The following is a 15,351-nucleotide window of genomic DNA, read 5'->3' on the forward strand; positions in this document are numbered from 1 at the left end:
CCCCCTCTTTGCGCGTTGCATTCTCTGATAGGTCGAAACGCTTGCCAATCAACACGTCATGGGAGCCCCAGCCAATGGAAAGTCAGGATCTACCATTTAGTCTTCGTGTGAGTCAGTCTGTATGGTTACATTTTATATCAAGATCACCCATCCATTTTCTACCGCTTGTCCATTTTGGGGTAGCTGGAACCTATCCCAGCTGCATTCGGGCGGTAGGCGGGGTTCACCCTGGACAAGTCGCAATCTCATCGCAGGGCCAACACAGACAACATTCTCATTCACACACTAGGGACCATTTAGTGTTGCCAATCAACCTATCCCCAGGTGAATGTCTTTTAACATTTAAACGTTTTTATAAATGTGCCCGTTACTGTGGGCTCTACAGAGTTTGTTGTTGTGGTTTGTGCAGCCCTTTGAGACAATGATTGATTGATACTACATTACATTTATTCATACATCATGTATATAAAACCTCACATGAGGTGTTGGGGTGTTTTATTTGAAAGGGAAACTACATTTTTAGGTATTTTGCCAATCGTTCACAATTATGAAATACATTTTAAATGCATTCTAAACATTAAAGCAGTATGCTAACAGAAAGGGAACCGCGCAATTCCGCCTATGTTTTGTGAACGATAGGAAAAATTCCAAGAAAGTGTAGTCCCCCTCCAAGGCCTATCTATATAGCTCAGGGGTCGGGAACCTTTTCGGCTGAGAAAGCCATGAAAGCCAAATATTTTAAAATGTATTTCCGTTAGAGCCATACCATATTTTTTTAACACTGAATACAAATGCGTGCATTTTTTAAGTAAGACCAACATTTTAGGGTGTAATGACTCTAATTCTTTTTATTAACATTGTTTTTTTCTTGAACAGGTGCGGTAGAAAACGGATGGATTAAACTGCAAGAGAATGTTTTATATTTTGAACGTTATCTTTAACATCGTGACTACCAGTGGAATTATTACTTATCGTGTTAAGCAATGTCAGCTAAGATTTATCTGAGCCAGATGTAGCCATCAAAAGAGCCACATCTGGCTCTAGAGCCATAGGTTCCCTACCCCTGATATAGCTCAACATGTGCCTTTCATGATTCAAACAAGTTAATTTGCTCAATTACTTCCAAGAAAATGACAGGTATGTTGGGAAGATTTATTGAAAAATAAAAATGCCAGCGTCTCAAACAGTACAAGCAGGAACCCATCCAAATTCTATAATACACAGGAATAAACTGAAGGGCCGAGAACATCTTTTTAAGCACACAAACTTCGAGAGAAGAAAAAATGGATGGGAGCAGTGCAGGACAGAAATATACATATTTAAGAAATTGGGTGCTTAATGGGCGCACAGGAGCAAAAAAAGTGTTCAAATGTCACTGTTAAAAGTCCACTGCAACATACAGAACCATGCAGATGTAGGCGTTGCCTTTCATACAAACTACATCTAAAGAATGTCCTGAAACCTCCCGCCAATCAAAAAGGAGTTCTGAAGCAGCACTTTATCTCGGGAAAAAAATGAAGCATAACCACACATGAAAAACTTGGGAGCGCTGCTGTAAAAGAGAACAGGGGATGGGGTTGAGGGGTGTCCTGTTTGTCCCTCAGTTGGCGGCTGGCGATGGACTCCTTGGTGGTGGTGTTGCTGAGCGGGAACGACTGAAACAAAAACAGAGAGAGGTTAGTGTGCTATAAGGGAGAATGGAAGAACAAGGACACCACAGACACACACACAGCTACTTCCTCAGTGAAGAACTTGAGTGTAAAAAAACATAAAAATAAAATAAAAAGCATATAGGTGGTGTATCTACCTGGCATGTTTTTAGGTATCCCAAGACAAAAGGGGGAATAAAAAGGTGAATCCCCCGTGCGAACTGAAACCACTCATCACCTGACTACCCAAAAAGTTGACTACTGAAATGGAGATTGTGAGGAGAAATTGCACCCAACTACTTCCAAAGATACTAAACACCACAAGGGGCACAGAACTTAAGTTTGCTTTACTTGCAGAATTTGAATGTTTTCATGAAATAGTTTTTGTTGTTGAAGGCATGCACGGCAGAAATGTGCGCATCATAGAGCCTCCTGCGACAACATTCACAGCACACACACGTAGCATGCTCATTATCATCTTTAGCTTTCACCACCCACGTTGCACATGAAGCCTGTGAATTTGCTTTGACCATAAAACATGAGCTTGTCATGGGGAAGGGGGGTAGATAAAGAGGGGGTTGTCGTTACCTTTGGAGACACTGGCAGAAAAAACAAGTACAGAGAAGCGAAGGTTGAAAGCACTGAAGGACGGATGACTACGCTCTTGAAGACTGATCTCAGGTCAGCTTGCTCTCATTTTCAGAAGCTAAGTCAGAGGCCGCAGAGCTCTGGTAGGTAGGGGGTCTGGTAGGTAGGTAATGGATTTTAAATGGTCGAACTCTGAACCGTTCATGCCGACGCTCTGGTAGATCTGCCGGCTGGCTGGCTGACGGCCTGGGTGACTCTAGGAGAACAACTGTAAGTGTGCACGGGCTGATCTCGTCTGAGCGTGTGCGTCGGTTGGACAGACGGTCACCCATTCACTGCGCGGGGGGAGATTCTCGCTGTCTAACGCCAGGCGAAGGCTGATCTCAGTTCAGTGCCTAGTCACCCTCCCGCAGGATGTACACACCGCCAGCTGGCAGACCCTTGGCCTGGGATCAGCTGCAGTGTCAACGCAGTGCGCAGCTCCCAGCACACACTTTAAAGAAAATATGAAAAATAAACAAAACTTTGCTGCAAAGATCTTAAACTTTAGCTGCTGCTCTGCATTTAAAAATTTGAATTCTCTTGTCTAGGCACATTCAGGCTGGGAATAATCAATTCATTGAACTTGCGTAACATTTATCATTCTGTCAGCCTAAACATGAATTTAGCAAACAAGAGTACATAATAACAGTTAAGACGCTCTTCAGCTTTTAGCTAAACTTAATTAAAAAGTAAAGAACATCATTTGACTTATTTAGTCCTACAATTCGCACAAGCCAAATGTTGCAGAGTATACCCTGCCACGCCAACATGGCTGACAGCAGAGGCCGATGATTCCAATATATCAGCGGTGGTAGAGGGGTCGGGGGTCCTCTGATCACTCATCTCAGCATGGAAGGCGGTCGGCGGCAGTAAAATACCCCGGGTTTGGAAGAAAGATCTGGTCAATACGGCTGACTGGAGCTGTAACTAGCTGGACTACTGATTGTCTCCTGGAAATCAACAGCTGTAGTTCCAGCTGACATATCTGACAGAATCATCTAGAACCTAATGGTAACTCTTCCTGTAAAGTGTTATTTGCTGGCCCGGGCAGGTCTAAAAACTAGAGCTCAATTCTTGCGCATATGGGAGACTTGAAGTTTACCTGTTCTTCTTGTGATTGGCCGACTGTGACCGGGAGCGGGAGCGGGAGGCAGAGCGTCTTGGTGCTGATCTGGACCGAGAACGAGACCTGGAACGACTGGGGGTGGGAGGACATTTTTATACGTTTAAATTTGTAGAATCCAAAAGATGAAAGTTGCTGAATAGGAGTTAGCCAATTATGCAGATGTAATGTCCACCTTACATGTGGAAAAGAGTGACCTTATCAACATACGTGACAAATTCGACATTTACCTTCTCACTGGAGTCCTGGACTTGGAGCGGGCTTGAGAGCCGGACCTAATAAAGGAAAGACCATATTAGGTCTGGTTAAAAAAAAAAAACTCTTGTCCACTTGCTCTGCTCGTAACAAATCGTCTGGTCTAGTGTGAACATAGTCCACTGAACCCAGGACCGGTCCAAAACGGGCGAACAGAGGCTTATCTTTTCTTAAGTGATGCGGCAAAACCCGATGGGTCACTAAATACAAGCAAAACCCTGCGATATTTAGCAAAAAACTTAAAGGGGAATTCAAGTTTCTTTTGACATTTTTCCTATCTTTCAAAATCTTTATGTGACAAGAAGACAAAAGGGTTTGTATATTTTTGCATTCTAATTTGTAATAATTGGTTTGTTCCAGGCAGATAGCAATGCCGCCTCTAAATCATTTTGAAAATGCATCCAAAAAGCGCCAAAAATACCTTCTCACCCCCAGGAGAGTTTTAGAAACATTTTAGTGTGTGCTGCGAATTAACTTTTTAAAATTGTTAATGCATGCATTATTTACATTAGAATAAAAACTATAAATGAGACTGAATTAAAAATAACAATATTATTAAAGAAAAAAATATTTAATGACACTAACACCAAAGTACCGAAAACCGGTACTGTACGACACCGGCATCGATTTCCAGGAACCGGGAATATAGATCGTATCGGTTGAAATGTCAATGGTGCCCATTCTTCGGTAGCGGCGGTCCTGAGTGAAGCGTGTTCACTTCAAACAGACACTCTTATTAATTAGCATGAATGACTTTTGAGGAGGAAATATGTTAAACCTTTGTGTGGTGTTGCTTCTTTTTCATTTAATCGAGGCGCAACTTTATGCAAAGGCTGACATTTTCAAGTTTGGTTCGCTGACAAAAATACGTCAGAACGCTAATTGACCTGCACTCAGGTACACACCAGATATCTTTTTACATCTTTGGTCCAAACAAAAATAAAGAGATGTGAGCACAGCGACGCTCATTGGGCCAAATTTTATCTTACCTGCTCTTGCGCCTTGAGTAAGATGGGGAACGGCGGTGGCTCCTGGGGAAAAGTAGAAGTCAATGTAATTGGAGACAATAACACTGATTAAGTAGTTATCAATGTGACCAATAAGTTTTAACGTTTAATCTTTTACATTGGTGAAGAAGTGTAATGCTACAACTCAATTTCAAACTGGGTCTTTTAAAGTACCAGTAAAGTGGAAAAACAAGTTGACTTTATATGTATAATTGTGTTTAATTTTATCCATTAAACCATATCCAATTGTATTTACAACCAGCAAACTATGTGAAAATACCGTCAAAACATCACAAAATGCAACAATTTCAGGCGGCCATTTTGAATACTCCACTTTGAACGTCTTCTGTAATTTCCGTAGATTGACGTCACTGGAGTTAACGTTTCTGCACTCGGACCATAGTGTCAGACTGAAAATACGCAAAAATTAGGGAAAGATGTGCTGTTCTTTCTTACCAATTCCTGTATGATATTTTTTATGTATTCTTAAATCATAAATAAATACCTACATATAGTCTGTCAATGCAGGCTCTCTATTACACCCATAAAACCCTCTAAATAACAATCCAAAACCCACTAACAATACTCCCTATACATTTTGTGACCTAAATATTAGCGATGTTATTATAAGCACTAACGCAGACTAACAATATTTTAGCGGCGGGTTGATAACACAACGAAGTGGCCCTCCGCTGCTGTACTGTGAGATGGCCGCGAAGTCCTGCTGCTCCCGCATCATCACGTCTTGGCTCGCCAAAGTTATTCTAGATTATAAATCATGCCTTTCATCTGGATATTAGGAGGATTTAGCCATAAATCTATGAGTTATTCAATTGTGACATCCAATTTGTACCTGGAAATGGACACACACACAACCGAAGACAGTGTCTACAGGGAAACTTTTCCTTGTTAACCCTTCGTACACACCGTTATTAATTCTTCATATAAAATTGGAAAACAGACATCCTATCAGTCGTCATCGAAGTGAGAGCAGACATTGTACAGTAAGCTGCCGCTTTATCCTGTTTGTAGTTTGTATTTCTTGTTTCGCACTTAGCAATTGTGCTCCATGGATGCTTAGTGTTTCACTAAAGCTGGATCTGTATAGCAGAGCTTCTAAAACTTGTAGCTCATCCTTATTATATTTAGGATCAACAATTCTGAGTTTCTGGATCATATTTTTTTCTGAAAGTATTTGTTGTTGTTCACAAAGTCTGCATGACTTGCATTGTTGTTGGTGATGAAAGGATCTGTTGTCCCCATCTCCATGGCATGCGATTACATTTCTGGATAACTAATTTTTTCTCAAAATAGCTCGGGAATCTCCGGGGGATTGGTACTATTTTAAACTGATTACTCGCAAACTTTGTAAGTCTTTCAGTGTCATAAATCAGATAAACAAGACAATAGCCTCAATATAAAGGCAACTATTTTTGCACTGTACTTGTACTTCAAAGGACAACTGATCAATTAACATTTTAGAGTCTTTCCTACCTGCTGCGGCTACGGCTGCGAGAGTGAGAACGGGAGCGGTAGCGGCGCCCACGAGATCTGGACCTGGACCGTGATCGAGAACGGGATCGGGACCTACTACAAATAAAAAAAGTTTAGGTTAAGTTGTGGAGCACTTATAAGTAAATGTATTATATTAGGCAGCCTCAAGCACATCGTTTACCTGCTGCGACGTCCTCCTCGCTTGCTGAAGCGGTAGCAGTCATAGGCATAATGGCCGCGGTCCCCACACTGATAACAACGGTCATTTGGATCAAACTGGCGACGGCTGGGGCGTCCACGGCCCTTCCTGGACATGCCAGTTGACATCTCCACTCGTACGCGTGACCCACACAAGAGCCTTTGGGCAACAAGAAAGACAACTCCTTAAAGCTTACAAAACTATTTCTGCCCAGTAACAACCATGCATGTACAGTTGTGATCAAAATTATTCAACCCCCACACAATTTTGGTGCTTTAGCAAGTTGGCCATTTATTCCGTATTGTTTATAGTCATATCAAATAAAGATGCATTAAATAGACAAATGCAACTTGAATTACAACATTATATTTTGTAACATACCAACAGTGTCATTTCTCTTAATATCTCATTGACAAAATATTTAACCCCTTGAAGATCATAACTCTTAAGAACAGAATTTGAATAAGGTATTTTCAATCAGGTGTTGAAAACACCTGTAGATGTGATTAGAACCATAACGAGCAACAATTAAACTGATTGAAAAGGACTGTGACTCTCAGCTTCTTGTAGATGGTCAATCATGTATTTGCAACATGGTGAAGTCAAGGGAGTAGTCAAAGAAGTCAAGAGAGGAGGTACTTTCTCTTCATAAGAAAGGATATGGATATAAGAAAATAGCAAATACATTACACATTCCAAGAGACACAATTGGGAGCATAATTCGCAAGTTTAAAGCTAAAGGCACGGTGGAAACACTACCTGGGCGTGGTAGAAAGAGGATGCTGTGTGCAACTGCTGTCCGGTATTTGAAGCGTACAGTGGTGAAAAACCCCCGGGTAACAGCTGAGGAACTACAACAGGACATTGCAGAGGGGGGAGCACAGGTTTTGTCCCAGAAAATAAGGCGCGCACTACGAGATCAAGGCCTCCATGCCAGAACTCCCAGGCGCGCCCCACTTCTGAGTACCAGGCACAAGAAAAATAGACTCCAGTATGCCAACAATTATCTGGACAAACCCCAAAGGTTTTGGGAAACTGTTCTATGGAGTGATGAGACAAAACTGGAACTCTTTGGGCCTATGAATCAACGTTATGTCTGGAGGACAAAAAAATCAAGCTTACAAAAAGAAGAACACCTTTCCTACCGTTAAGCATGGTGGGGGGTCAATCATGCTCTGGGGCTGTTTCTCTGCCTCAGGTACCGGGAATCTCCAGCGCGTTCAAGGCATTATGAATTTTATTTCCTACCAGGATATATTAGCTGCAAATGTCATGAAGTCAGTGATGAAGCTGAGGCTTGGGAGACGTTGGGCCTTCCAACAGGACAACGATCCCAAGCATACCTCCAAATCAACATCAGAGTGGTTGCAGAAGAAGGGCTGGAAGACTCTGGAGTGGCCTTCACAGTCGCCAGACCTAAATCCTATAGAAAACCTGTGGTGGGACTTGAAGAAGGCAGTTGCAGCACGCAAGCCCAAGAATATGAATGAACTGGAGGCATTTGCCCAAGAGGAATGGGCTAAAATACTTGTAGATCGTTGCAAGAAGCTTGTATCCGGTTATGTATCACGTTTGAAGGATGTAACTACTGCCAAAGGGTGTTCTACTAAGTACTAAAGATGCATGTAACTAGCGGGTTGAATAATTTTGTCAATGAGATATTAAGAAAAAAAAATTGTTTGGGGTATTTTGTAAAATACAGTGTTACAATTTAAGTTGCATTTGTCTATTTGACACATCTTTATTTGATATGACTATAAACAAAATACGGAATAAATGTCCAACTTGCTAAAACACCAAAATTGTGTGGGGGTTGAATAATTTTGATCACAACTGTATGCACTTGATAATGGAGTTTAACTGTGTACTAACATTAGGACTACAACGACTAATAAATTGTAAAAAATACTTTATAGAAGATTTATATTTTTGTTCTTTTGATTATTTACGTCAAACTAATACAAATTCATAACAGATGAAAAAAAATGTTTAGAACCTGGACTGAATCCCTCAATGTCACACTTTATTTTTATTAAATAGTTTACACTATTGTCGTTTTTTCTTTACCTACTTACATCACCACACTACCTCCACAGGTCACAACTTGAGTCTAGCTGTCAATTATCTTACCATGGGAACATACAACTGGTTTTTGTGTAATGCTAATCTTGGCTTTTTTTTTTTTTTTTTTAAATAATTTGTGGGACGGGAAACATAACATTTGATATATATAAAAATGGAATAGCACGGACTGTCCAGAATACAGGCACATGAAAGCCATGGTGTGTGGGTGCTACGGTCTGTGAAAAGTGGATATTTAAAAAATAAAATAAAATACTTATATTAATGCACACTTGTTAATGATGTGCATTTATTACAAAAAGGATGCTTTGGCTAGCAAATAATCCATCCAATCACTTTATACGGCTTATCCCTTCGGGATGCTGGAGCCTATCTCAGCTGCATTCGGACAGTAGGCGGGGTACACCCTGTACAAGTCGCCACCTCATCACAGGGCCAACATAGACAGACAACATTCACACACTAGGGCCAATTAGGTAAAAACAATATTTAATCTATTTCTACTGAAAAAAACCACAAATAGGCTATAAAGTGTTTTAACCGATCATTTGATTAATCATACATCGATCGAGAGAATACTCACCTACTGAAATAATCGACTGCTGTAGCCCTAACCTATCTCAGAACTAATAACCAGTGAAATTATACTACTCTGTGTACAATGTACTCACTTCCCATCCACGCCTTTAACAGCATCTTCAGCATCTCTTGGATCTTCAAACTCCACAAAAGCAAACCCTGGCGGGTTCCTGGCCACCCAGACAGTCCTCAGCGGGCCATAGTAGCTGAACGCCCGTTCCAACTCCCCCTTGGCGGCACCATTGCCCAGGTCACCCACATACACCTTGCAGTCGGACGCCCTGGACGAACTACGGGACGATGAGTAGTAGGACATCTCCTGGCTGTAGAAAAACATTAGCGGTGGTAAATAAAACCATTACAGTGTTTGATTGTTTTTTTAATCTGACAGGCATTAGGTGAGGAAGCAGCGCCATGTCTACACTAAGCTGGATAACCCCTTAAACAAATAATTATTTAGCCTAAGCCCCGTTTCAGCTGCACTAAACTATCATTTAAGGTCCCCCTGCTCGGATATTTTTTTTACATGGGTAAGTGCGCTGTGTATTTTTTGAATCTCCAGCTCTTAGCTTTGTATGGACTCATTGATTGTTTACAAACTGAGTTTGGAAAGGAAGTGACGTCAGAAAGACCATGCCACAGCCACCTTCATAATAAAGTTGTTTCGTAACTTGGAGCTAACCACTGGAAATATGAAGGCGAGTCATCCAGACATGCCCGTGTTTCTCCTTCCTTCTGTACAGACGCTTGTGGAAATCACAAATAAATACCTTAAGAGAAAGAGAATGCAGCTATTTTGGATACATTTCTAAGACGGCAAAACCTTTAAAATGTCCGGGTCAGCTGTGATTCTACTTAGCAAAAACTTTGTCCATTTGTCGAAGGAGAGACAATGAGAATGCGAGCTCCCGTGGATGTGATTAAAAAAAAGGTATGTGCTTTGTATTACCTGGCCGTTGAGGGAAAACTATGGAAAACAGCAAATGCATTTGGACTGGCAAAGACTGTATCAGTTATTGTCCGTCATGTATGTCGCGGACTCAACGTCTAGGTCCAGAGTATATAAACTCACTAAAAACAAATGGACAATGAAAGTGAAGGCAAAAGAGTGAGGAGTGTCCTGACCAGATATTTAGGTCCCTAGTTTGATTGATGTAAAATGTTCTTTATCACATTGTGTACTTGTCTAATAAAGATTTGATTAATTTATGATGGCTCAGGTGTGATTAACTACAAAAGGGCCCCACAGCACACTGGAATCCAGAAAATTGAAATACCACAACACTGGATAGTGTTCGGATAAGTTAAATTTAAGAACTTGCACACAAAGCAACACTGGAGGTCACCATAACGTGCGCATTTGCCGCGCATGTGAATTAGGTCGCGTTGCGCCGGTGGACGGAGGGGTTCTTAAACGGTGGCATTGTTGTGTGTGGACACGGATAAGGTTAGGTGGGATTTACGCTGGACAACCTTTTTTATATTTTTGGGAGTATTAATAGATGATAAAATGAACTGGAAATCTCATATACAAAACATACAACATAAGGTGGCAAAAAAAAATTTCAATAAAAAAATAAAGCAAAATACGTCCTGGGCAAAAAAACACTTCATATTCTCTACTGTTCGCTAGTGTTACCATATCTGAGTTATTGTGCAGAAATATGGGAAAATAACTAAAAATGTGCGCTTTATTCGTTAACCGTGTTACAAAAAAGATCAATTAGAATAATACCCAATGTTGGATATAGAGAACAAACAAACCCTTTGAGTCAAAAATATTAAAGTTCGGTAATTTGGTAAAATCACAAACAGCTTAAATGATGTACAAAACAAACTATAACCTGCTACCAAAAAATGTGCAACAATTTTTCTTAACTAAAAAGGAGAATTATAACAGAGGAAAATCTAATTTAAAACATTTGTATGCACGTACAACACTTAAAACCTTTACCATATCAGTATGTGGAATTAAATTATGGAATGGATTAAGTAAAGAAGTTAAACATTGTACTGATATGATCCAGTTTAAGAGGTTGTTCAAAGTCATAGTGCTTACAAAGTACAAAGAAGAATTATGAGAAACACTGTCAACCTTAATGAAAATAAGATATTCTTTATCTCAGTATGTTAATAATGACTGAAATAATTGACTACATATTACAAAACTGTTGTGTATAGTAATTCACAGACATTTTATTATAAACAGGTCAGTAAATTATTCTATATATTTGTCAACGCTCTGAAGTGGGAAAGGGGTAGGACTAAATAAGCTTATCTTTAGGGTTGGGCAATATATACGCGATATATTGCGGGTTTGTCTCTGTGCGATATAGAAAATGACTATATTGTGATATTCGAATATATGTTCTCACGCAGTTGCTTTTAGCTGCGGGCATTACACTACAGGCTCTTCCCACTCCTTGTGTCTCCTTCTCACAGACAGTAAGCGCAGGTTCTTACACGTCATACTGTCACATCATACGTTACATACGTATATGCCCTCGCAGAGCAGAGAGGTAGCACGGGTAATGTTATCTGTGATGCTAGCGAAGCCGTGCGAGTGGTAATACGAGAGAGAAGATGCGAATCTGGTAACAAATGAAGGAAGAATTAAAGGCCTACCGAAACCCACTACTACCGACCACGCAGTCTGGTAGTTAATATATAAATGATGAAATCTTAACATTGCAACACATGCGAATACAGCCAGTTTAGTTACCTAAATTGCAATTTTAAATTTCGCGCCGAAATATCCTGCTTAAACGTCTCGGTATGATGACGTGGGCGCGTGACGTCACACATTGTAGAGGACATTTTGTTCCAGCATCGGTCCCAGCTATTAAGTCGTCTGTTTTCATCGCAAAATTCCACAGTATTCTGGACATCTGTGTTGCTGAATCTTTTGCAATTTGTTCAATGAACAATGGAGACTTCAAAGAAAAAAGCTGTAGGTGGGAAGCGGTGTATTGCGGCCGGCTTTAGCAACACAAACACAACCGGTGTTTCATTGTTTACATTCCCGAAAGATGACAGTCAAGCTTTACTATGGAACAGAGATGTCAAGTGAACACGGTTGGATTGGACCACATACACAAAGTACAGTGTATTATGCAGCGATCATTTCGAAAGATCATGTTTCGAAGAGGGTCCCTTGCAAAGGGCAGAGATGGGCATCGCCACCACCAGTCGACTGGTGCTGAAGAAAGGTGCGGGGCCGACCTTCAGGTTGTACAGGTACGACCATATAATCTCACAAAACACTAGTAACACAATAAGCAGATAAGGGATTTTCCAGAATTATCCTAGTAAATTTGTCTAATAACATCTAAATCGCTCCCACCGCCCTCTAGTTTTTTTTCTAGTCCTTCACTCTCACTTTCCTCATCCACGCTCAAATTAATGGGGAAATCGTTGCTTCCTCGGTCCGAATCGGTCTCGCTGCTGGTGGCAAGGCTTTTTTATTAGCGACCAAAAGTTGCGAACTTTATTGTCAATGTTCTCTACTAAATCCCTTCAGCAAAAATATGGCAATATTGCGAAATGATCATGTATGATACATAGAATGGACCTGGTAGGCGGTATAGCTTGGTTGGTAGAGCGGCCGTGCCAGCAACTGGAGGGTTGCAGGTTCGATCCCCGCTTCCGCCATCCTAGTCAATGCCGTTGTGTCCTTGGGCAAGACACTTTACCCATCTGCTCAGACTGCCACCAACACTGGTTTAATTGTAACTTGGATATTGGGTTTCACTGTGTAATGCGCTTTGAGTCACTTAAGGAAAAAGCGCTATATAAATATAATTTACTTTACTAATTAACCTGCTATCCCAGTTTAAATAAGAAAATCTCATTTCAGTAAGCCTTTTATTTCCAGGAAAAACAGCAGAGGGTCCATCTTCTGGCGGTGGTTCGGCGTCAAGCGGGAATATGTCGAATAGACAACTTTAAACTGTCAAGTGTGGGGCACAAGCGTTGCTACTGTTTTGTAAGCACAATACCAATGGCGCGCAATTTGCAAAATACGCAAATGCATTTTGCTAATTTAATGTCAAATCAAATGTTTATTAGATTCATCACTATACAGAGTACACCCACGACAGAACTACTGACTAAACTACTACCACAACTTGGTTTACTATTTATAAAATATAATAATGTAGGGTTACCTGGAACTTGAAATAGGACACCCGGCCGGGTGTCCAATTGCGCGCCATTGGTATTGTGCTTACAATACGTCACACAGTTTCATATAATTTCACTTTACATCATGTCCGAAAAGGAGTAGGAAGAAGCAAAGTATGGCTGGGCGATATGGCTTTTTAATATTTCAATATTTTTAGGCCATATCGCGATACACTATATATATCTCGATGTTTTGGCTTAGCCTTGAAATAACACTTGATGCATATAATCACAGCAGTATGATGATTCTGTATGTCTACAATAAAACATTATTGTTCATACTGCATTAATATATGCTCATTTTAAACTTTCATGCAGAGAAGGAAATGACAACTAAGTCAATTGAGCAAAACTATTTATTAAACAGTTATTAGCAGGTGACTTTTCAAATGATGCTACATATTAGCAGTAATGCTACTTTTGGTAGTGTTGTAAGCACAATACAAATGGCGTGCAATTTGCAAAATGCGGTTAATGTCAAATCAAATGTTTATTGGATTCATTATTATACAGTGTACATCCACGACTAAACTACCACCAAGTGTGGATTCAGGCTGGGTGGCCTATTTCAAGTTCCAGGTAACCCTACATTATCATATTTTATAAATAGTAAACAAAGTTGTGGTAGTAGTTTAGTCAGTAGTTCTGTCGTGGATGTACAGTGTATAGTGATGAATCCAATAAACATTTGATTTGATTTGACATTAAATTTGCAAAATGCGGCTGCGCGGCATTGGTATTGTGTTTACAACACTTGGTCACGACAGAACTACTGACTAAACAACTACCCCAACTTGGTTTACTATTTATAAAATATAATAATGTAGGGTTACCTGGAACTTGAAATAGGCCACCCGGCTTGAATCCACGCTTTGTAGTAGTTTAGTCAGTAGTTCTGTCGTGGATGTACACTGTATATAGTGATGAATCCAATAAACATTTGATTTGACATTACATTTGCAAAATGCGCGCCATTGCTATTGTGCTTACAACATTACACTGCAAGTGTGTTTATGTTCGAAAATAACTAAAGAAAAAAATAACCTTATCCGGTTTAATGTAAAAGGGGCCTATGGCGCCAAACGCGGCCTTGCTCGCTTACATCCTCATACAATATGTACCGCGTCCAAATGATTTTTCAGTCACAAAATCAAACGGAAACAAGACAGCATGAACTAAAAAAGCGTTTGGATACAATTTAAGTCGCCGATCTTAGGAAAATCACGTCAAGCCCACCGCGGCTAACATCATGTAGCCTCACTATCTGGTTGCCCTTTTAACCTCGATCTGACTAAATCAACTTTACCAAATCTTCACGGGCCTCCAATAGTAACCCGGTTGACGTATAATGGAAAAATATATTTTACAAAACCAATATAACCTGTTCTTTGCTTAATGGCGTGCGTTAGCGGTGTTGGCTAATCATTAACGGCTCGCCATTGTCTTAATGGCGGATGAAGCCTGTTTGTTGCAAGCAAAGGCCCTCGACACTCAACGTCCATTTACTGCTCAACATAAACATTTTGAGACTATTTACAAAAATCACATGTTTATGTTACAAATTGTCATATTGTAGATGCGTTGAGGAAAGGAACGCTAGTAAGTGAAAGTAAAGTGGTAGTTGAAGGCCTCGCGCTCAACCTGCTGAAAAACAATGGCAACCACGCGCGTTACCTTCTCCCCAGCTTGACTCGATTTCTTCTTCACCTCCAAACGTCAAAATACACAGCGGCCTGGGGAAGGTATGTGTCACCCCGGGTAGGTCACTTCTGAACAACGAATGCGTTAAAAAAAACACACACGGTAAAGCTTCAGCGATTATTACGTATTTCTTCCGCGGAGGTTCAATGGCGACTTTACGGCGTAAAAGAGGCAAAGCCCGTCACTTCCGCTATGTCCGCGAGTGCGCAGTTAAATTTACACGTAATTTCCGGTGTTTCCGCGACAAGAAAAATATACTGCATATATCTTTTTACAAACATTTAAGTCTCATCTTAAAACTCATTTGTATACTCTAACCTTAAAATAGACCCCTTTTTAGACCAGTTGATCTGCCGTTTCTTTTCTTTTTCTCCTATGTCCCCCCCTCCCTTGTGGAGGGAGTCCGGTGTTGTACCTAATTCGGCACCCATCCATCCATTTCTACCGCTT

General features: G+C 40.5%; 1 protein-coding gene across 3 annotated transcripts; it reads right to left on the minus strand.

Annotated features, from left to right (window-relative positions):
- Nucleotides 1–1,138: 1,138 nt before the first annotated feature.
- On the minus strand, nucleotides 1,139–15,098 carry srsf7a (serine and arginine rich splicing factor 7a). Of its 3 annotated transcripts, XR_009802571.1 has the most exons (9): nucleotides 14,875–15,098; nucleotides 9,111–9,341; nucleotides 6,340–6,516; nucleotides 6,159–6,254; nucleotides 4,647–4,688; nucleotides 3,633–3,677; nucleotides 3,382–3,477; nucleotides 2,238–2,730; nucleotides 1,139–1,655 (listed from the first exon to the last, which is right to left on the minus strand). XR_009802571.1 is itself a non-coding variant. In XM_061877528.1 (8 exons), exons 2-8 carry the CDS (start codon nucleotides 9,332–9,334, stop codon nucleotides 1,601–1,603), a joined length of 735 nt encoding a protein of 244 aa, XP_061733512.1. In that variant the 5' UTR covers nucleotides 9,335–9,341; nucleotides 14,875–15,098; the 3' UTR covers nucleotides 1,139–1,600. The 3 variants fall into 3 exon arrangements, 2 of the variants coding, with proteins under 2 accessions (XP_061733512.1, XP_061733511.1); XM_061877528.1 differs by lacking the exon at nucleotides 2,238–2,730; XM_061877527.1 differs by having other exon boundaries at nucleotides 1,139–2,730.
- Between the last annotated feature and the right edge of the window lie 253 nt (nucleotides 15,099–15,351).

The sequence above is a fragment of the Nerophis ophidion genome, linkage group LG18, assembly GCF_033978795.1.
Source record: "Nerophis ophidion isolate RoL-2023_Sa linkage group LG18, RoL_Noph_v1.0, whole genome shotgun sequence".
Classification (NCBI taxonomy): domain Eukaryota; kingdom Metazoa; phylum Chordata; class Actinopteri; order Syngnathiformes; family Syngnathidae; genus Nerophis; species Nerophis ophidion.